The sequence below is a fragment of the Branchiostoma lanceolatum genome, chromosome 2 (assembly GCF_035083965.1).
Source record: "Branchiostoma lanceolatum isolate klBraLanc5 chromosome 2, klBraLanc5.hap2, whole genome shotgun sequence".
Taxonomy (NCBI): Eukaryota; Metazoa; Chordata; class Leptocardii; order Amphioxiformes; family Branchiostomatidae; genus Branchiostoma; species Branchiostoma lanceolatum.
This window is the reverse complement of record NC_089723.1, coordinates 23,070,841-23,092,285: the sequence shown is the minus strand read 5'-3', so window position 1 is coordinate 23,092,285 and position 21,445 is coordinate 23,070,841. Positions and strand designations below refer to the sequence as shown.

General features: G+C 42.4%; 1 protein-coding gene across 5 annotated transcripts in view; it reads left to right on the top strand.

Annotated features, from left to right (window-relative positions):
- The window catches only part of LOC136428010 (transcription factor AP-2-epsilon-like), a 47,109-nt gene extending 34,113 nt beyond the window's left edge, over nucleotides 1-12,996 (top strand). For all 5 annotated transcript variants that reach the window (XM_066417252.1, XM_066417251.1, XM_066417249.1 and 2 more), the window contains 3 exons: nucleotides 2,317-2,435; nucleotides 8,829-8,967; nucleotides 10,422-12,996. In XM_066417252.1, coding sequence (XP_066273349.1) covers nucleotides 2,317-2,435; nucleotides 8,829-8,967; nucleotides 10,422-10,728 — 565 coding nt within the window. In that variant the 3' untranslated portion in view covers nucleotides 10,729-12,996. The remainder of the gene's footprint in view (nucleotides 1-2,316; nucleotides 2,436-8,828; nucleotides 8,968-10,421) is intronic.
- The last annotated feature ends 8,449 nt before the right edge of the window (nucleotides 12,997-21,445 follow it).

Sequence of the window (21,445 nt, the reverse complement as noted above, 5' to 3'; positions counted from 1 at the left end):
GAAAACATTTGCCAAAGGGCACGGACGGCTTGTCGGGGGTATCGGAAAATAAAGGGATTATGTTAACGGAGAGGCTTCTTACGTGCGCTGTAAATGCACCGGCTTACTGTGACAGAAATAGCAGCTGGGGGAAAGTCTGCATGTCCTTGGTTCCCCGTGTGTGTTTGTGTGTTTGCGTGTGTGTGTGTGTGTGTGTGTGTGTGTGTGTGTGTGTGTGTGTGTGTGTGTGTTTGTGTGTTTGCGTGCGTGTGTGTGTGTGTGTGTGTGTGTGTTTGTGTGTTTGCGTGTGTGTGTGTGTGTGTGTGTGTGTTTGTGTGTGTGTGTGTGTGTGTGTGTGCGTGTGTGCGTGCGTGCGTGTGTGTGTGTGTGTGTGTGTGTGTGTGTGTGTGTGTGTGTGTGTGTGTGTGTGTGTGTGTGTGTGTGTGTGTGTGTGTGTGTGTGTGTGTGTGTGTTTGTGTATCGGGAAATGGTCCTGCTTCTATGATTTCACGCATTGTCCCGACCATTACATCCTGTGTTATCAAGAACCTGGTTACATTCATCGTACGGTCGTCGTACGATCGTCACACGATCGAAAGCTGAGGGCAATCATAGCCATGCATATATAGCTCAAAATCCAGCTGTCTTGTTGCCGAAAAGGCTGCCTTAGATCCTTGTCGGCGGTTGGTTCTGTCACAGTCTGCTTGAAAATCCTACGACAACAAAAACGTACGACAACGTACGACAAATATGATCGCACTAACAGCAATAAGCAAAGGTATATCCGTCAAAGTTTACGTTTCATCGCCAGAACGTTTTGTTATGATGACATCACAGCTGTAATCGCAGTTGTACACCGTGACGCAAAAATGAGTCAACCCAAATTAGTTGAGATAAAAATTCTACTTGTATTCAATCAATGCTAGATTCAAGGTACAAGGCTTAACAACAAGAAAATCTGCCTTGGAGCTATCTGTTGATTTCTTATCTCAGAACATGAAGTTACGTCTCATTCAGCAAAAGGTTCACCCCAATGTCGACTAGAGGCTTGGACTGCTGATGAGCGACCGCTGGGCGACCAAAGATTTGATAATTGGTTAATTGAATTTCGTAGAGAAAGAGCGAATTTTTTTATGTTTTGTGTGTGTTTTAAAATCACACTTTTACAACTCGCATCATACCACAATTATTAAATCAAGGGTCACACAAATTGCCGTCTAGTGAGATGACGGGGGGGGGGGGGGTCTTAGGTCCTATTCTACTAGACGGCGATCTCGCGGCGATCTCGCTACGATCTATTTTTGCAAGCATTGACTTCGCCTGTCCTAGTGGAATGGGGGTCTTACAGATGCACATAAATGCTTTGATGTCATGTGCACACCCCACCTACACCCTACCCCACCCCACCTCACTTCACCTCACCCCACCCCACCCTTCATGCCGAAGACAAGTTGATAAGATCTTGCGCCTCTGGTTCATCAGATTTTCTTTCGCCCCAGGCTTTCTTACAAGAGCTTATGTGTGATGTAAACAGTGTAATGTTCTTGTCTCCAACAATCGGTAGACTGATGACAAGACAGATACTGCAATGGACACGAAGGAAGGGATGGAAGGAGAGTTTAAAGAAAGGGACGAGAGATATCTTAACGTTCACCTTAAGATAGAAACAGTAAAAGCAATCGAAAATTTCGAATGGTCTTATTGGCAGAGGTTATACACAACAAAGGGTACGAAGGAAGGTAGAAGGATGGAAGAAGAGTTAAAGGTAGAAGGCAGAGAAAGATATCTTACATTCGTCTCAAGATGGAAACAATGAAAGCAATTGAAAGGTCCAAAAACTCGGAATGGTGGAAGATGGATGGAACGAGAGAGTGAGAGGGACAGAGAGGAGAGAGAGAGTGAGAGAAGACAGAGAGAAGAGAGAGAGAGAGAGAGAGAGAGAGAGAGAGAGATGGGGGAAGAGAGAGATGTTGATTTGAGCGTGGAAACAGTAAAATCAAAGGTTCGAATTGTATTTCCAATGCCAGGCACCTACGTATGCAGGCAACTGAATTTGAGGCGTCCACGTTTGATACTGCGCTGAATTAACACTTCCTAATTGGATCTTAAGGCTTGATTTCTTAGATGTAAGAGATCTAAGAAGTCTGTAGCCTGCGGTTGTCTGGTAAAAGACGCATCACTTAATGTGGTTTCGTATGTGACGGCCCGATCAAAGCCTTTTCATACAATTAAATAAACGGTTGCAATGAAAGGTTACAATTTGTCTGCTCGGTATTAATTTACGGTATCTATATCATATTAATGGGGTTGCTTTTATCTTTTTTTTCTTTCCTGCAGAGCGAAATCGAAAAACGGCGGGCGGTGTTTGAGAGAGAAGCTGGATAAGATAGGCCTGAGTTTGCCAGCGGGAAGACGCAAGGCGGCTAATGTGACGCTGTTGACATCTCTGGTGGAAGGTAAGACAAATTTCGTCACACTTAGATGTAGAAGACTAGACTATACCTTTGATATTAGACTTAGATATTAGACTTTGATATTAGACTATACCTTTGAGTTGGAAGAAAGTTTAGCACTGTACTATGATTACTACTAACACAGATGAGCTTCCATGATAATTAGATATAGAAGCTTTATTTACGTCAGAAAAAGTACAGCAACTTTCGTACTATCACCTACAAACTACAAAGTAGAAATACAAAATAATCTAAAAATACTACTTATTAAGACCCCCCCCCCCCCCTTGCACCAGGGCGGCGACCTCGCTACGATAGCGCTGCGACCTAGAATTTGACAGATCGCTCAGCGATTTTCATAGATAAAGACGATTTGTTAACACCTTATATGTTTTGTTGTCTTTTCGTATACTTTTGCATCTTGCATCATATTCCAATTTTGAAACCAAGGGTCACACAAATCCAATTTTGGTCGCTATACGGTCGTTCAGCGATCGCCGTCTAGTGGAAAGGGAACTACAAGTATGCGCACGACATGGATTCTAACATATTATGTAGAGGTATCATATGTAGAAAGCACTGTTACAATATTACATAAGGGATATAAACTCTATACCAGATAGAAATGAAAACAATTGTTGCAGTAGCCTAAAGGATTCCAAGAAGTGCTGTTATCTATTCAGGGAGCATGATGAAGCATTGAGAGATACAAAGAGATCTAATTCAGATAGATATCGGAAAACAAGCACGGGAAATAAAGGAGAACGAATTTATATAGAGAAAAAAATCGTTGATCCAAAATAAACTTAAGATTTTGCACAAGCTTTCTGACATTCCCCATAACAATCCATCGTGATTCGTTCTACAGATAGAACTTACGTGATTTGTTCTCGTTTCTTCAGGGTTTTATCAAATAAAAGGTTTGTCTTCAGGTGCTGCGAATCAGATAATTATACCAAAGGAGAAGACAGTGATTATGCTGCATTCCTTTGGTAATTGGTCGCCCTTTTTCTTGCTTCTTTTCAACGACGAAGAAGTGTTAATTTTGATCGATTATCGTGTAGAGTGACAGGTTGGTCAGATGCCCGCAGGTGTCTGTCATTATAATCTTATTCACTAAATACTCACAGGTCGCGTTTTCAAACAATGATCGCTTTAGGTGAAAAACTTGGGTCACTCGATACCACGCAGTCTGTTGAAGTTAGTGACGATTTCAGTCCATAGGAAGTTAGGTGCGTTATTCGCAGAGTCGATTTTGTAGATTGGGATGTGAAATTTACGACGAATGGAATATAAATCGGTTCCTACAATTACAGAGACATCTGTACATATAGATGCTACAAGGTAGCTTCGTTGTGTTTTTTGAAGCTTATGTAACGTATAAAACTGTTTGGAACTGAATAGTAAGTTAACGAGAGAATGTAAACACTGTTGTACTACACAGATGGCTAACAATTCTATATACAACTGTGACGTTGTTCTACATATACACTTAGACCAGCAAGCTGTTTTCAAACAGACTCCCACTTGATGCGCGCGAACGCGTTGTTTTGAACGACAGAAAGAAAACACAGTTCACTGTTGCAAGAAACGAGTTTTGCTTCGTGGGTGCGGTAGACTTTGACGATCATTGCGCGCAGGTGTGGAAAAAATGCCCTCTCCTCTTTGTTGCAGCCTTTGTGTGACTCCGAGGGAAGGAAAGGTCATAGTTCGTTTAAGGGTAAAAGTGTTGTAACAACTTCGCATTTCACTGTATTTTTACCGATGTACAGTCTTCAACCGAATTGTCACGACTCCTTAACTATAAAATGACACCCCAAAATGTGTAATTTTAAAAAAGGAGCTTCTCTTAAACACATATAATGTCTGCGAAATTAAAGCTAACTCGACCGTATCGTGCCACTGTAATTATCGTGGTTCAAATACCAACAGTTCTAGATTATAAATCGTTCCCCACCTGTCACAAGTGACAATCGTGCGCATTGTGCTGTCCCGTGTAAACAATAAGGTAGAGAACGCTGGGTCGAAGGTCGGGGACAGTGTGGAAGAAGTCGGACCACTGTATGTAACTGTGTGTTGTATACTGCTGACAAGGAGGATTATGATTATTATATAAGAAGAAGAGCAGAATCAATAATCAAAGATTGACAATTCTTTATTGTGAGCTGAAACTTTTCTACTATCAAATAAAATACAGTCATACTTTCCACTGGAGGCTGCAACCGCTAAGCGGCCAGATATTTGATAGATCGCTCAACGAATTTCGTAGAGAATTTTTCACGTTCTGTTTGCTTTTGATGTCTTTTTAAATCATACTTTTACATCTTGCATCATATTGTGGAATTAAGGATGGCCATCCAATGGTCACTGTACGGTCGCTTAGCGAGTGGAACTAGTACAGTGTCGGAAATTTGGATGTCCCAGGCACGGAGCATAGAACACATGGCAGGTCTACCTGATTACCAGTCAAAAGCGCAGAGGAAATTGCGGCCCTAACAAGTCTATGTCGGCTCGGGGGTATGTCTGTTGTTAGTCTGCACAATGCGGGGTATGTACGCCGGGAGAGCGGACGACAGACGAGCGATTGGCGTAGCACACACGACAAGCATTCGCGGGAGGCGGGGAGCCGTAATGCCGAGTATGTGGAATATTTCCGATCGTCTGGTTTTTGAGATTAGCTTGGAGGGGGATTTGGACATCTCATTTCCAGGCAGTATGGAAAATAGTAATAATTTCCGGGAGGGAGGAGATGAGATGAGAGCGCAATGATTATGGAACACTTCTTTGGAGACAAAAGTTTGAAGAAAAAGTCACCGAGTTTTCTTGGGAAAATGGTCTTGTTGAAAACACCCCTTTGCCACTAGAGGCTGCGACCGCTGAGCAACCAGTTACATTTGACAGATCGCTCAACGAATTTCATAAAGAACGAATCTTTTCACTTTGTGTGCGTTTTGTTGTCTTTTAAATCATACTTTTGCATCATGCAACATATTATGCCAATTACTAAATGAAGGGTTTCACAAATCCAATTTTGGTCTCTCAACAGTAGCTCAGCGATCGTCATCTAGTACTCTCAACTGAATTTTCACACTGATACTTACAGAGTAGAATATACCAAATGCAAAGAAGTTAGATACGAATAAAGACCGGTGTACAGTAGTATTTCTCCGTTGGTTTTGAGAAAACTTAACAGGTTTCAGCGGAATTCAAATATTTAGATTGGCGATGAGTAGGAGGGTGTGCATTAAAATGATGCACCCAATCCGATTATGTTTACAACTGCTAAACAAATACCCCAAATTACCGTTTGTGTTCAAGCTGGTTAAACAAGATGCTTGCGTGTGAGGATACCGAGCAGAAAGATTTGAAGACAAAATTATGTCGAGGTTTTCCTCTGAAAGTTCGCAGTACCATTAAGCCTTTGGTCCCCGGTAGTCTTAGTTTTGTTCCTCTGTCACTGGAGCAGCACTTTGGCACGCTCTCTACCTTCCCCCACGTGTTAAACAACAACAATCCGCTGGGCAAAGGAACATGTGCAACGGAGAATACCCATAGCCTTAGGTAACACACATGTAACAGTGCGCCCGGGCTGAGTTTCCGTGTATACCTGTGAGCTAGACCTAAATTGGTCTGGTAAGCCAATACCCCTAAAGAAGAGAGACGGCGTTCTCTCTTTTGGTGCAGCACTGTTCTTAACAAGTGAAGCCCGCGGCAAAACTGGCATCCCCCCGCGCGACCGTGTGTGAGGCTGTCACTGTCGTGTCCCAGCGCAGAATGGTGTACGCCAAGTGGAATAATCGCAACTTTTCCGCCACAACGTCGGGACGCCCAAGATAAGAGAGTAAAACGTTTCAGACGGCAAGGTGTATTAATAATACAGGACCCCACGGTGTAGTTTGTTTGTGTTTCCGCTGCCTGTTACACAATGGTACGGTATACCCAGGAGGTACAGTCGAGTTACGAATTACGTACTTGACTTCCTTTCATTGTCCGTATTTCTGCGGTTAAACGTGGTTCCATCAGGCGAAGGGACGCGACAAACAAACATCTTGGAGCGGGGTCATGGAGGGTCAAGAGAGGATAATACCACACAGAAAGAACTCCCAGATCCGCAATGCATCACGGTGTTTCGCAGGAGCCCCACCGGGCGTTTGTTTCTCAGAGTGCCGTGCGTCAATTCATCTACGCCGTGAACTTTGGCAAACCGCTTGTCTGCTATGCAGAGATCACTGCGTTCTATAAATACTCTCTTTTTGATGGCTCCAGATTCAAGCCCTGTGTGCATACATGTGCCTTTTTGTGCGTAAATGGAACGTAAGCCTTTGTGAACACGAGAAATCCTAGGAGAAAACCACAGAAGTCTGGCAAAAGATGTAGCTAGTTGAACTGCACGATTCGGTGTCCCCGACCCACTGTTAGCTATGCTGTAAATAAACGACTTTGAAAAATCGTAAATTGGAAAATTTTAAGACTGATGAAAACATTTCTTCGTTAAGAAATCCGCACAGTCTACAGTTATCATTTTACAGCACAATCAATAAACTATTTAAAACAAATATGGCATAAGAACATAACATGACTTGTCAAGGCCAATTGTAATCTTGTAAATTTCTTCTGCGTGAAACAAAAACGAATATTTTAAACTGCCCGTCAAGATCTTATCTTAGAATTAGCCATCAAGTATTCAACGTCTTGTTTTTTTGTAACCTGTTATCTTAATTTTTCTTAGACTGTTCTTGATTTTAAAATGTCTCGCACAATTTGATCAACTCGGATCAAATATTGAAAGCGTAGCTATCACAAGATTCGTTATGCCAGGCACCCGGCCTAGGTGATCATGCCTATTTATAGGATAATAGACCATAATTAAGAGCCGTGTGTTGAAAAAGATGGCAGTGACTAGGTTTGTGCGTGTGATGCTGTATTAAACACAGGCCTTGTGAGATAGATAACCGTGCGATAATCAATGTTAGATCTGAGCGTGTGTGTGTACACCAAGAATGGCTGTGACACCTGCTAGTACAACATCTGTGACCGCCTCTATTGTACGGTACCCTTTTAGCAGGCTTGCGTAAGCTTTGCCTGTAAACCTTTCACAGCTCCGGGGTATATAATATGTTCGATCTGCGGCCCAACTAGCTTCAGGGGAGCGCCTGTGGCAGGATGTAGTATCGTCGCTGGAAGGGGACGAGGCTTAAACTACATTTTTGTTTCTAGTGCCAGAGACATGCCTTATGTTAGGTAATGATTGGGAATTACATGTATATCCCCGCAATCGCAGGCCCTTCAAACAATTACCTGTAATAGCAGCCCTGTTTGTTTCGCCGACCGAGTACCCGACCATTATTTCAACACACAGCCATGGTTAAGCCATGTTTCGAGTCATTACGTGTTATCGATATACTGCACGGGCATTGAATATGAATAGAGGCAGGGCCATACGGGTCGTGGCTGGTGTGACACCGCCGGGGCCCTCTCGCTCTCCTCGGTACTGAACTCGGTGTGAAGCCAACGGCTCTCCCCTACTTTTTACTCGGGGCCAAGAAGGGATCGTCTGCCTTTCTGTATATAGGCAAAACTTACGAAGGTCAGTTCACCAGGCGGAACTCATTAATATTCATCAGGCAAGCCCAGATTCACCCAGAGGTCAATCTGCAAACTGTAGGTGAACAAAAGGGGATTTATTCTACACTAGACTGGTCGGCTCTCTGTATACAGGCTTCCTCCACAGAGAAACGCGGCAGATATGCATCGGCTTTGTGAGTCACTCCAGTAGAGCGAATTGTAGAAAGAAGAAAAATCAAATAAACAGACAGACTTAGACGACTCTCTGCCTTATCTCTGGCGATCTATACGGTCGTTATTGTGTAGCGTGCAGGCTAAATGTAGCCGGCGTAGGTTAGTAAAGGGAAAACATACACAGACTAGTGCAGGACGTATCTATAGTCTCCATATGTGACGCTGTGTCGGAACAAAATTAGGAAACGAATATTCGTCCCAGACAGAGGTTTTCTGTACCTGGGTGAACAATATAACTGCACTGGTGCATGGAGAGAAAGAGAGCAATTATCCATGAATAATGTCGGTGGCAACACGGAAACCTGGTGTGCAAGCTAGCTACGTAACTTCTGCGCACAAATTTGTCGGTATCTCAACACGCGAACACTATCGCGCAAAAACACAGACATATATCGAATCTCCGCTTTTAAAATGATCTTATTAGCGAGAGATAATTAGTTTCCAATCGATTCTGCGAGAAAAGACTCGCGGATTTCTTATGTCTTTTCAGCCTATTAAGCCTAGGTGTGTGCCTTGAATGATAATTGACGGTGTGTTACCGATAAACAGAAAAGAAAGATATCTCAGCCTTAATCCTATTATCTTTTCTACCAATAGGTGAAGCGATACATCTGGCGAGAGACTTCGGTTACGTGTGTGAGACGGAGTTTCCCGCCAAACAGGTCGGAGAATTCGTTGCTAGGCAACACGATCCCAGTGAAGTCCACGCCAGGAAACAGATGATCATTGCAACCAAGTAAGTGTCACTTTCCACCAACTCAAAATATCACTCCGCCGAACTTTGTGATTTAAGTGATTTAATTATCATTATCATATAATTATCGGAAAGAGTGGTGATTATGATACCGTGAAAAGTGTATCATACAGGCTCACTCAGAGGTGTAAATATGTGATGGATAGCTTTATTAAAGACATTAGGCAACTGATACTTAATTACATCCCCTTGCACTAAGATAGATCTAGTCATATTTCAGTAATTAGATCTAAATTTTACTATACTAAAGGTGAAGGTGACTACATTTTCTTTTTTTTAATACAAGACAAGCGAGACAAAAACAAAATTTTAACTGATACAGATAAAACGATACTTACTTTGATTTTCAAAAATCTTGTGATAATTAGACACCTATAATACTGTGGCATTTGTTAGGCCCTCCTTTCTACTATTCAAACGGCGATCGCTGAACAACCACACAACGACCAAAATTGGATCTGTGTGACTCTTGATTTCATAATTGGAATATGATACACGATGTAAAAATATGATTCAAACACACCAAAACCTACAAAACGTTAAAAAATGTAGGTCTTTGCCTCTTAATTTCCTTGAGCGACTTGTCCAATCTTTGGTCACAGCGTGGTCGCATTGAGGTCGCAGCGTTGTCGCAGACTCTAGTGTGATGGGGGTGTTGGAAGTTTTAAAGGTTGAGTTAAATGTCAGTCAATTTTCGTTCTTTCTGTACCGCCACTACCCGAGCCACCGTAAGTGTTACGTGTCTCCGACAGATTTCATCAAAGCTCACGGTCGATAAGCATCAGAATTTTGTAACTTGTGCCAAAAGTCATTTTTCTCGATGTTTGATTTGACACGCGTGGGATGGCTAATTACAGGGTTCACGTGAGTTGATGGGCCTTGAGGCTACCGTTGTTCCTGTTTACCTCCAATGTTTATCCCACTCCACGCATACTTTTGGCCGGTGGCGGTCCTACTGTAGTTTTGTTTATTTGCTTTTTTTGTTGAACAGTAAGAAAGTAAATAAACTGAGCAATGCAGAATACATGACAAAGGAAGAATGTCCTATCCCAAGTGACGACAGTTTGTAGTTAACACCACCTTTCCGCTAGAAGCTGCGACCGCGCTACGACTGCGCTGCGGCCGATGGCCGACCAAAGATTTGACAGAATTGTATAAATGTAGATAACGAAACAAATTATTGTCGTCCACCGGTTGCAGTGCGGTCGCAGACTCTGTTTTATGGTGTACGTTTACTGTTTGTTGTATTTTGACAATTTTGAAATCGAGCGTCACACAAATCCAATCGTGGTTACTGTACGGTCGAAAGGGCACTATACCGCCTCCAGGGTCGAAAGTTATAGGAAATCAACTTTTGTTTGGAATACGTGTGGCAATGTGAGTTTGACGCGATATCATCTAATGTTTGTCTTCCTTCCTTTATTTTTGTTTTGCAGACAAATAACGAAGGAGATTCAGGACTTGTTAGCTCAGGACCGATCACCGCTGTGCAACAACCGGCCCCAGGCCATCCTGGACCCCAACCTGCAGCGCTGCCTGACGCACTTCTGCCTGATCACACACGGCTTCGGCACCCCGGCCTTGTGCGCAGCCTTCACCGCCCTTCAGAACTACCTGACCGAGATGCTGAAGTACTTAGAGAAGACGTACCCGTCGTCGGGCGGCAACAACACGACAGGCGCGCACCAAAACAACATGGACGCACCCAAGAACGGCACGGACAAGATGGAGGACGGGAAGTGATGATGACGATGATGAGAGAGGATCCATCACCTTTACTTTATGTCCATGACATGATTTGACGACTCCACCCTGCCGACCCCCAAATCAACCAACAGCAGACCTTCTTCTATCTGCCAATCACAAACCACAGCCCAGTAGAGCCCGAGAAAAGCAAAATAACTTCAATCAGCAAATGAACAGCCAATCACCATCAACAATCATGCAGTCCAATCAGATACAAGTGAGCGGCGTTCTGTTAAACCAAAAACTGTTGGCTACACGAGTTTCCGGACTTGTATTCTGAACCTCGCTCAGACTTTGAACCGTTATAAGTTGGCTAAGTGATGACGGACATGCTCATTTGAAGTCCACAGAAACAACAGTTTTTCTACCAACATTCATGCCAAAAAATAAAAACAGTGAGTGCCATGCGTCTGAAAATCTAGGGGTTATGCGACATTGATGCCATATGAACTCTTCAGTATTGGTGGTGGAAATGTACACAAAGGAATTTTTGTCATTTGGGAAACTATATCCGAATTATCATTATTATGTCCCTGTTGCCATGATATATAAACTTTTTTTTGATATCCCAGTACATCAGGGAAGCATGGGGTGATTAAGTGGAACAGGGCTGGAGGAATCGAACCCGGGGCTCCTGGCTCTAAAATCATTAGCGACATATCAGAATGTTTAAAATGACTCTACAAACTTGCATCTGGCTGTCGGGGATCCTAATCAACATTTCCTGCCATATTCCCCACGGCCACTTCCTCCCCTCCGGCAACAGAAATTAAATTATTAATGTAATTTGAAACCACAAAACGTCATAACCACTTCAACATTTGCGAATTACAAGCCACGAAAACCCCTAAACGGCTGAGCAATTATATTTCACAAACGTGATGGAATAGGGAGATTTTTTTTGCATGGGGAACTAATTATATAGAGGGGAGGAATTGGTGGTATGATGTTATCGACTATCCCCTTGTCGGAGGGTGTCACAAGGGGTGTCGACTTGTCCAAAGATCTGGCTATATTGGTCTGATTTCCGTGAAAATTATGGCTTTATTAGTCACCACGTCTCACTAACATTTTTTTGTCAGATAAGGCAAAACGCATGTTATTTGACACTCAGTTGGTTCCAGTTCTGTATACAGCCGACAAAGCCACACAGACAGATTGCCACAGACGGATTCGACTTGTAGCAATAACATATTTATGATATTTACAGCAATAAGGCATGTTGAGTAGAACAAGCGCCCAAAGGCCTCACCAAAAAAGGAGAAAGAGGGGACAGGCCTCTATATTTGGATGTGAAGTCGACGATTTTCGTAACCCCGGGGGAAGAAAAAGAAACGTACCAGTTGTGAAACACCCAGCAATAATTTTGTACGCTTACGGTATATCGCAGGCGGGTAGTGGAGTCAAGGGGGCCATCGTGCAATGGTATTTTCTTGGTGCAAAGTCATTGTTGTTATTGTTTTCCTTTTTGAATCTTGTTTTGTTTATTGTGTTCATATGCGCTTTTCTGGATCGTCTATTGAACGTGTTCATGAGCCATGATAACTCAGTCGTTTCAACTTTAACTGAGAAACCTTGTATTTTTAGCGGTGGGATGTGGATACATATCCCGTGTCTGTAGATGTTTAAGAACTTGAGACTTGTAATATTGGCAATCCGAGGGTAGCTGGGGGTGTAGGTTTGAAGAGTTGGGCAGATTCTAACTCCTAAAAGGAGGGTCAGCTGTCCAAGATAGATGTTTGCAAGGTGTTATCTTTCCCGGTGCTCCAAGAGCGCCATTTTTGGTGAAATGTTGCTTTATAAGGGTTAACTGTAAGTTTTTCTATAACGATTCAATGGACGGTGCCAAAACTGTACTGGTATGAAGGGCAATATATATATATATATATATATGTATGTGTGTATATCCCATTAAATATTCGATGTGCTAGCGGGAACATGGGGAAACTAATCTCGTTGTTTATCTTTGTCAGAAGAAAGAACTATTTCCATAGACACCCTGATAACATTGTTTGACGTCACGTCCGGTTCCGGTTCTTTTCGTAGTTGTGTACGTGTGGCGGCCGTGATGAAAACTTAAATAACTGCCGGTCCGGTTTGTGTGGACATGAACCACACAACTGTGACTACAGATCTTCTTTGTTTACAGCTATTTATAAAAAAAATGTTGAAGCTTGTTATGTTCTTTGAAAAGATATTCATCCGTCGTCAAATTTACATAAATATATATATGATATGTATAATAAATAAATCGTCTGGGACTGAGAGGATGTTTTGAATATTCACTGTGTTTGAATCATTCCGTGGCTAGTATCCTTGCTATGTGTAACATGCCCCCCTCCCCACCTAGCAAGGTTGACTTATGTTGATTTCAACCGCAGTAGACGGGGACAGATCCACGTTAGCTCCTCGATAATTTCGTTTCCATGCGACACGAATAAGTACGCGGCCGCTGGCGCAGTAAAGATGGCGAGGCACAGAGGGAGCTAAATTTTCCTGGGTTAAACATAAGTGCTCCATACTAAGCACGTATTCACAGAACACAAAGTCCTATCTGTGCCGGTCTAAATCCTGATATAGTCGTCTTCTAACCGGACTAGACAGTCCTAAACAAAGCTTGTGCATCGCACGATTTCGTTTACGGTACGGCACATTTAGAAAAACACTGCAACAATTTATGCGTCGCGTCTTTGGGCAGAAATTTATAATAGAACGAGAGTCCGTCTTGTAGTATTTCAATAACTTAAATCTTGGTGCAACTAAACTGTGCCGCTTAATTCTATATCACACAAGCAGAGTAGTAACTCTCCTAACAGTTTTGTTCATGAGTTATAATCGATGTGATTATTTCATACAAGCTTCACTCCGGACTCCTCATGGCATTCTCTTATCCCCACAAAATCGGTGACAAGCATTTTGCTAAGCCCCATATCGGTTATCCCCCGATGATCACCCGAATTTAAGGCCTGTACTTTACAAAACAGCCGGAAGGCAGGTAGTCCCTTTGTCCCCTTCTGTCGATTGTCCCCCGTTTGTAAGGCCCGCGGGCCCCCAGGCAAAACCTACCTGGGAATTCTTCACATTTCCCGGCGTGTGTCTTAAACTGTCAGTACACCTTCATATATGGCAACTTCTATGTTTTAATGGCCGTTCTTGTTGAATGTGAGATGGCGGGCGCTGTGTGTGTGAGTGTGAGTGTGAGTGCGTGCGTGTGTGTGCAGAATCCCTAACCGCCGCCGGTGGTTCGATATGGCACAGAAGGAGGTGTCGCACTCCGTAAAGATATAATGTAATTATCCCGGCAGAGCGCTCCCGGCGACACATCCATCCTGGCCCGTGGAACGTCCTATCAAAGCTTGACCCCGCACACAAGACGATGCGTCACATTTCTACACATTTGCATGCAGCATTTTTCTTGTGCCGGTTCGACTGCCAGGAGTTTTAACAACCCCCCTCCCCCTTACATTTCAACACAGACTTTTCCCCCCTCATATCAACTTCCAATATTAGACACTACTAGAGTTCTTCAGCACTGTGTCTTGTACATTTTCATGATTATTAATAAAACAAAATTGTAGTATTAAGAAAAGACACAAACATTTCAGTAAAGCACAACGTAAAGTTAGCAAAGAAAACAATTATTTCTTAGGGTTAATGTAAATACCTGACATATTCTCATGGTATTTCGTTCGAAATAATCTCAATTTCCCAATCTAAATTGCGACAAACTTAAAAGTATGTGTTGATTAAGAAATACGAGGCATTCTATGGTATCAATCCTATGGCATAGTAATACAATAATACTAAGTTGTAATAGGTACACAGGATACAAGATGACTTTATTGAATATCGGAGAGTTGACGCTGAATCAAAACCAATGCACAATGATAAAAACATGTATGATATATCAATAGTTCTTTTAAGGACATAAACACTTTTTCAAAGACATAGACACTAAGATCAACACTCAGAATAACATTCTTCCCCTTGTTCGTTAGAATATTACCATTATCTTAACTCTTCATCAAATTTTGTAAGGCTCCGTAATTAACGACTGAAAATACGCAACAACATCGACAAATTGGCTGAGGAAAATTAATGGACCAATGCGCGCATGCGCAGTTGCCTTAGTACAGCATAGCCCTCTTATCCTATAAAAGTTTATGACAACATTTTGAACATTATTTTCACTAATATATGACGACGCCTTGTGAATATCATATAATCTATATATCATGTTTCAGTTATAGCAGGAGTTTGCATGTGCATGTGGTCTCAAAGCGTTCGCTTGTCAGAAGACAGTCTTGGCAATTATCATCTGCACCGGAGCAAAAGTATGAGCACAACAACTACCCTTTCTTGTTTCCACACTAAGGAGACATACCAATCGAGAAATGTGTAAATCTTGAATATTATTTATTCGTAAAAATGTACGGCATATAATCTGTGTCTAACGATAAACAAAACTTGGAATACAATTTTCATTCTCGGTGGCCAATTTTCCTGTAATAAGACAGTCTGCTACTTCAAATGCCAACACAATACCATTTCGACCGTCGACCGTACCTGTATCACTTATCTCGTCCAACAATGAAACATATTATCGGTATAGTAATTCTGCATATTACATATTGCATTAGAAATGCATGGCCTGTGTGGTGTATTGCTCAATTTGATTCATTCTCACTAACTACTGCGATCTTACACGATAACAACGTAAAGTTTTGTCTTCTCCGCAAACGCAGAAATTATGAGGCGACGTATGTCTTTAGATTGTTCAACCTCTGCTCTAAGGGTTAAAGAGCGCCCCAGTGTCACAAAGGGGTACTGCAGGGCACATGTTGCATGCTGTATCACACGAGACTTTGTTGAAGGGAACAACAGTGCCTGCATGTTTTACTATCTCAAAATTGATACTTATTTTGAAGATAATGCCGTGTGTGATGAAATAGTGAATTCAGATTTCCTTACCGTCTGAGAAACAAAAGATGATGGACAATGTTGCACATTTCGTAGGCAGATTGATAAGAATTCAACAGGTTTACAAAAATTGGACTTAGATATGTACACTATAACTTAAGACGTAGTCGCTTAGTGGTCAACAATGAAATAAAAGGTGACCACTGATCTTTCTCGTTGTAACAGACCAGTATCGCCGTGGTTTTCAATAAATGCATACGGACGATTATGGCTCAATTTACACAAATGAGTTCGGAGTCGACTCTGGGCTGTGTATGAGGAGCTTTGGGTTGCTCAAGTGTTTTTCTAACAGAAAAAGCTGCTAGAGTGGCCTAAGGTTCTCCTTGCACAGTCCTGAGTGGACTCGAGCTCCAAGTTGACTAAAAAAACGGCGTGTATAAATCGGGTCTATGATCCTAAATATCCGACATGTTACACAATTGAACTTGATAAAGTTTTACTGCAGGTGAGAAGACAACGTAAGTAGCCAACGTGCATTTTGGACAATACACATGTTTTGGCCAGAGCAAATAAATTTTATGGATGATATTTTCTGCAGACTCCAAATTCCATGCGAGAGGGCGGAAAAAAAACGGGATGGGAAAATAACAAGATGGCTTAATTGTTGAAATAGACACCATAACGCTGCAGCAAGAATTGAAGCGACAAAACACGGTATCACAGTCACCAAGCTCTTTCATTCCTGTATTCAAGAAGTTAACAAAGTGATACTAGTGTGGTAGACTGGTATCACTTACCAAGTTGGTAACTAGACTCATGATTACTATACAGGTGCCACTTCTACAATATGTACAACTATCGAATTAGTTTCAATTCTACAACTATGTACAGAGATGGCTACCTCACTAATGTCCCTTTTACAACTACAACCAAGACTTTAACTCGAAATGATTCCCATTGTGGTACTTTCTCGTCATGTTGATCATCTCCGGAGGGGCTGGGTTTTTTTAATCAGATGAAAGTTGATGAGCATACTGATATCTTCCATCAAACTTGCTTGCCGTGGCCTTAAAAAGGGAAAAAAAACGTAACCTCTTATACAGTCTATTAAGACCCTGTCACACATAGCCGACCATGGCCTCCCGACCTTCTCCATACAATGGTTGGGAGTAAGTCGTGAGCAAGGTCGTCTGTGGTTGGGACTTAGTCGCCAAGGTTACCTTCTAGTCTTTAAAAGTCGTCAGCGCCAGCCGACTATAGATTTTGTGAAACAAAAGTTGCGAAGAAGTCATATTCTGATTTGATGCGATCAGATGAGCGCACTGGAGCTAGAATGGGTTGGATTCCAGGCCACTCCCTACCTAGTGCCAACCTTGGTTGGGACTGGTCTTGAACAAAGTATCTGGATATAACGCGTCTCAAAGTAGGCTCGGTGTTAGTTTGTCGATGATGTTTCGAATTATGTCAGATGATGAATAAATCTAGATACCATGTTCAGTGATATTCTTTTTGTGCACATGCACATGTTTTAGGATGGTCGTAATAATCAGAGATCAAATATAAAGAAAGAAACTGTGAGTAGTTTTTTTGTTAAAGGCTCTACAAGACAGCTATTTTTTTTCAGAAAGTACAAACAGCGTACACAACTGGGCTGGGGTAATATATTGACAATACAGGTTACATGACGAGTGAACATCTGCACTCTGTGCATTTCGTGCCGACTGCCAACTTTCTACACATCAGCAGATCTTGACGAACGGCCGCAGTAAACTTTTCTGTCACGCCGTCCCTGGTCGACCTTTTCTTTGACGCTAGAGTTCTATTTTACGACGACAGACACAAGGTTGAACAAGCAGGTGCTGTCTCCAAACAACACCAAGAATGACAAGCTCCATGTCAAAGGTCACCCCACCACGTTTACCCATTTCATCACAGATGGATTGAGACACGACTTTCTTCAGAAGCGTGATCATTCAAGGCGTTATATGTTCCTGATATGAACAATTATTTCATCTAGAAGGAAGTGGATACAAACTAACTATTCCTTCAACAAATCGGGAAGCCTAAGTGGCGTATTGTTGGATATTCAGAAGTTTAGTAAAGGAATGTGTATGTAACAAAAGGAGGGTCATTATTCTGTCGTCTCATGCGGAGCGGTGCGTCATTTAGACGAGGCAGGTGACGGTAGCTGGGTTTACCTGTCCGGGACTTGTCTCGTCATGTTGTACTCAGCCGTGTCACACCAGCTGATATTATCGTAGGGAACAATGGGGTGTCTGTGTTCTGCCACACTCCGAGTCTAATCCACCTCAAAACGGCTGAAATATATGTGGGAGTATAATTCGTAAATTTGTTTATACTGTTTTGTTATGACCTTCGCCAAGAAGGTTAGGTATTTGGTAGCCTTTAATTTGTATTTATTTATGTGGTTTAGTAGCATAACTCAGGGAACTATCAATGTGATTTGATGAAATTAGGTATGTGGTTAGGTCTTGTGCTTTCAAAGAAATGATTACATTTTTGACCCCCTGGCGACTTTCCTAGGTACTGCAGCAGAGGTTAATTTCGGTGTCGAGTCCTGGACAAGTCATGGTCATGAGTTTTGGGTGGTAGATTACTCTTGTTGGGAAAATGCATGAAATTTTCAACACATGTTCACAATGTTTCAGATCCTTCGTTGACTTATGCATGGACCGTCCTATTTGTTTTTGCTTGAAGCGAAAGATAATCTTTCGAAAATTGGACTGTGTGTTTTTCTGACGACTTTGATATAACGAAGATCTTTTAAATAGCCCGTGTCTCTACGAAAGTCTATAAAAAGTGACTGTCGTTGCATAGTTTTGATATTTCTGTTTCCAAAATAAGATATGATTTAACGCAAGAGCGTAAATGCATCATCACACTTTTGAGAAAATTCAATTGAGAAGAATTTGACACAGTATAACGAAAAGGAGAATGTGACATGTTCCGCATGGTTAGTCGGAAAAAAAGGATTATATTTCTTTACAAAATTCATCACCGCTGATGAAAATCATTGATTCTCCTTCCCATGTTCACTTGCGCCCTTGCTTGGATTAACCTTTGACCTACATGAAATCATTCTAACAATCTAAATCGATAATGCCAAGTTTCCAATAACAGTGACAGCCATTGGACCAAACTTTAACCTTGTTACACGTTCAGTCATCTGTTAAAGAAGATTAAGGAATTGCTTAGACGATTAAACAACAATTCTAGGGTGGCGTATTCAAAGGCACTGCTACCTATTCGTTTTCTGAGTAAGGAGCTAGAGCAATATTTTTGTGAGTGAGTGAATACGTGAGTGAATAATTGAATGAGTGAGTGAGGGAGGGAGGGAGGGAGGGAGGGAGTGAGGGAGGGAGTGAGGGAGTGAGGGAGTGAGGGAGTGAGGGAGGGAGGGAGTGAGGGAGGGAGGGAGGGAGGGAGGGAGGGAGGGAGGGAGGGAGGGAGGGAGGGAGGGAGGGAGGGAGGGAGGGAGGGAGGGAGGGAGGGAGGGAGGGAGGGAGGGAGGGAGGGAGGGAGGGAGGGAGGGAGGGAGGGAGGGAGGGAGGGAGGGAGGGAGGGAGGGAGGGAGGGAGGGAGGGAGGGAGGGAGGGAGGGAGGGAGGGAGGGAGGGAGGGAGGGAGGGAGGGAGGGAGGGAGGGAGGGAGGGAGGGAGGGAGGGAGGGAGGGAGGGAGGGAGGGAGGGAGGGAGGGAGGGAGTATACATAACTAACATATATTTCCAGGAAATCCAAAGTTAGTATCTGCTGAAGTACAAATGTATGATAGTGAAGTTCGCAAGAAGCCCATGTGTCACACACTGTAAAGTTGAACTGTTGACAAGGGACTCTGGCGACGTTGGTAATAGCGTACAATTGTCAAACAATATGACAAGATTATGTGTGGATACGGTGGGGAATCTACACGTAACTGTACATACCCAGGGTGCATCCTGTTTACAGACAGCCGTCGGAAAGGTTCCAAAGGACATGATGTGATAATTAACTCGGGCTGTTGCTTAATGTGTCATTGAACTTCAGACATAATGGAAGTAGGCCCTTTGTGGAAGAAGAGATGCCATGTGTATGTATGTGTCCATTGTTGCAAGAGAACGCCGCCAGTGAGGCCAACAAGTGTCATCTCTCTCGTGTATAAAGACAGAATTATATTTCATAAGGCGATTCTATGAGGCTTCTTCTGTGTTATGACCAGTAGAAGAGTAGATTTCCTGTATATTGAGTTCAGTTGAGCAAACCTGGTTTCAGATCACTTTCACTTTTTTAAAGACAATCAATTTCTTAAGGTATGGCAGCACAAAGATGAGGTTGTATCTTTTGTTATTTGCTCATTTCCCCCCCCCCCCAATATGTTTATATGCCATTCTTCTGTAATGCTCTCTTATGGTGGCCTCGTTACTATACGGGCACTAGCCATAGGGGAAAACATAACCTTATATTATTCGTGATGATTAGTTACTTATTTACAGTAACACTTAAAGAAAGACGAAACCTGTCACATAATGCCTTTATGTAGTTTATTGTTATCTATCTACTAGTACGTACTCCGCTTTGAGCCATTATTCTAAAGTATGTTGCTCTGACATCCAGCAATAAATCATACAATTATATGAAATTGCGTAGGACCTATGACATTGTAATGCAATTATTGTCGTACGTTCAAGAATTTCGTAGTTATCAAATAAAACTTTTATAAAATCTAGAGTCCTCACAACTCAATGAGATAGTTTGAGCATTTGAAATTTCTTGTTTTGATTTTGTCTCATCGTTAGGGCAATAAGGTTATAATTACCATACTCTAAACCAAAACCACATGTCTAGGACAAATGATTTAAAAAAAACGGAAATTATGCTGCAGTTCCAGAGAACCATACCAGAGAACCATAATTGACCTTGACCTTGCCTTCTCCGCCTACTAGACATGAACAATCTATCCACGGCTTGCAGGGTTACCGCTGGGGAAAAAAATGTGGAAACACAAACACGCACCCAGACAAACAGGCACACGGACAGACACACCAAAAGTAATACCTCCAATTCCATGAAGGTAGCAATGCAAGACGAATTCTCCAGGCTCCTAACACTTTGTGTATTTTATTTTCTATTCCCTTTCATCTTATTATTATTATTTCGAGATATGCCATTTGAGTGTATCAACCACTACTCAAACTTGGCATAACAAAAAAGAAATGGCAGTGATAGAGTAAAGTCTGATACATTTCAATAAAACTTTTACGCTAGCTGAAGGCTGTACTACTCAACGCGTATCACATGAGTGCACATCATGACAAAACTTGCTACTTAGAAGTTTCCCAAAAGTTTGCGTTTATTAAAGTTCAAAATAAAGACGAATCAGTCTCGTAAGAGACCGACGTTTCTCGGCACAGAGGACCATTAGCAAGCGAAGTGCACTTGCAATTTAGGAGCCTGGTTCCTGCGTTAATGCGAGTCCCCATCATGGCCTTGGCGCGGAATTGCTTCTCTTCCTCCGGGCGACACTGTCTGTTCTTCGATCCGAGTCCGTGGCTGCTTTAACAAGCCTACCGCCGAGTGGCACGCGTATTTCCGGTTCACCGTCTAGCTAGAGGGGACGGACTCGAGAACGACGCTCGCATGAACGAGCAGGGAATCTCCATACCCATTTTAAGGAGAGCATGTGAAAGTTATTATGAAATATTCTTTTTTTTCTGTTGCTCGAGTGACGTTCTGAAGTATTTATCCGACCGACCAATCTTCGGTGTGGAACAGAGCGAACACCTGTCTCGGAAGTGTAA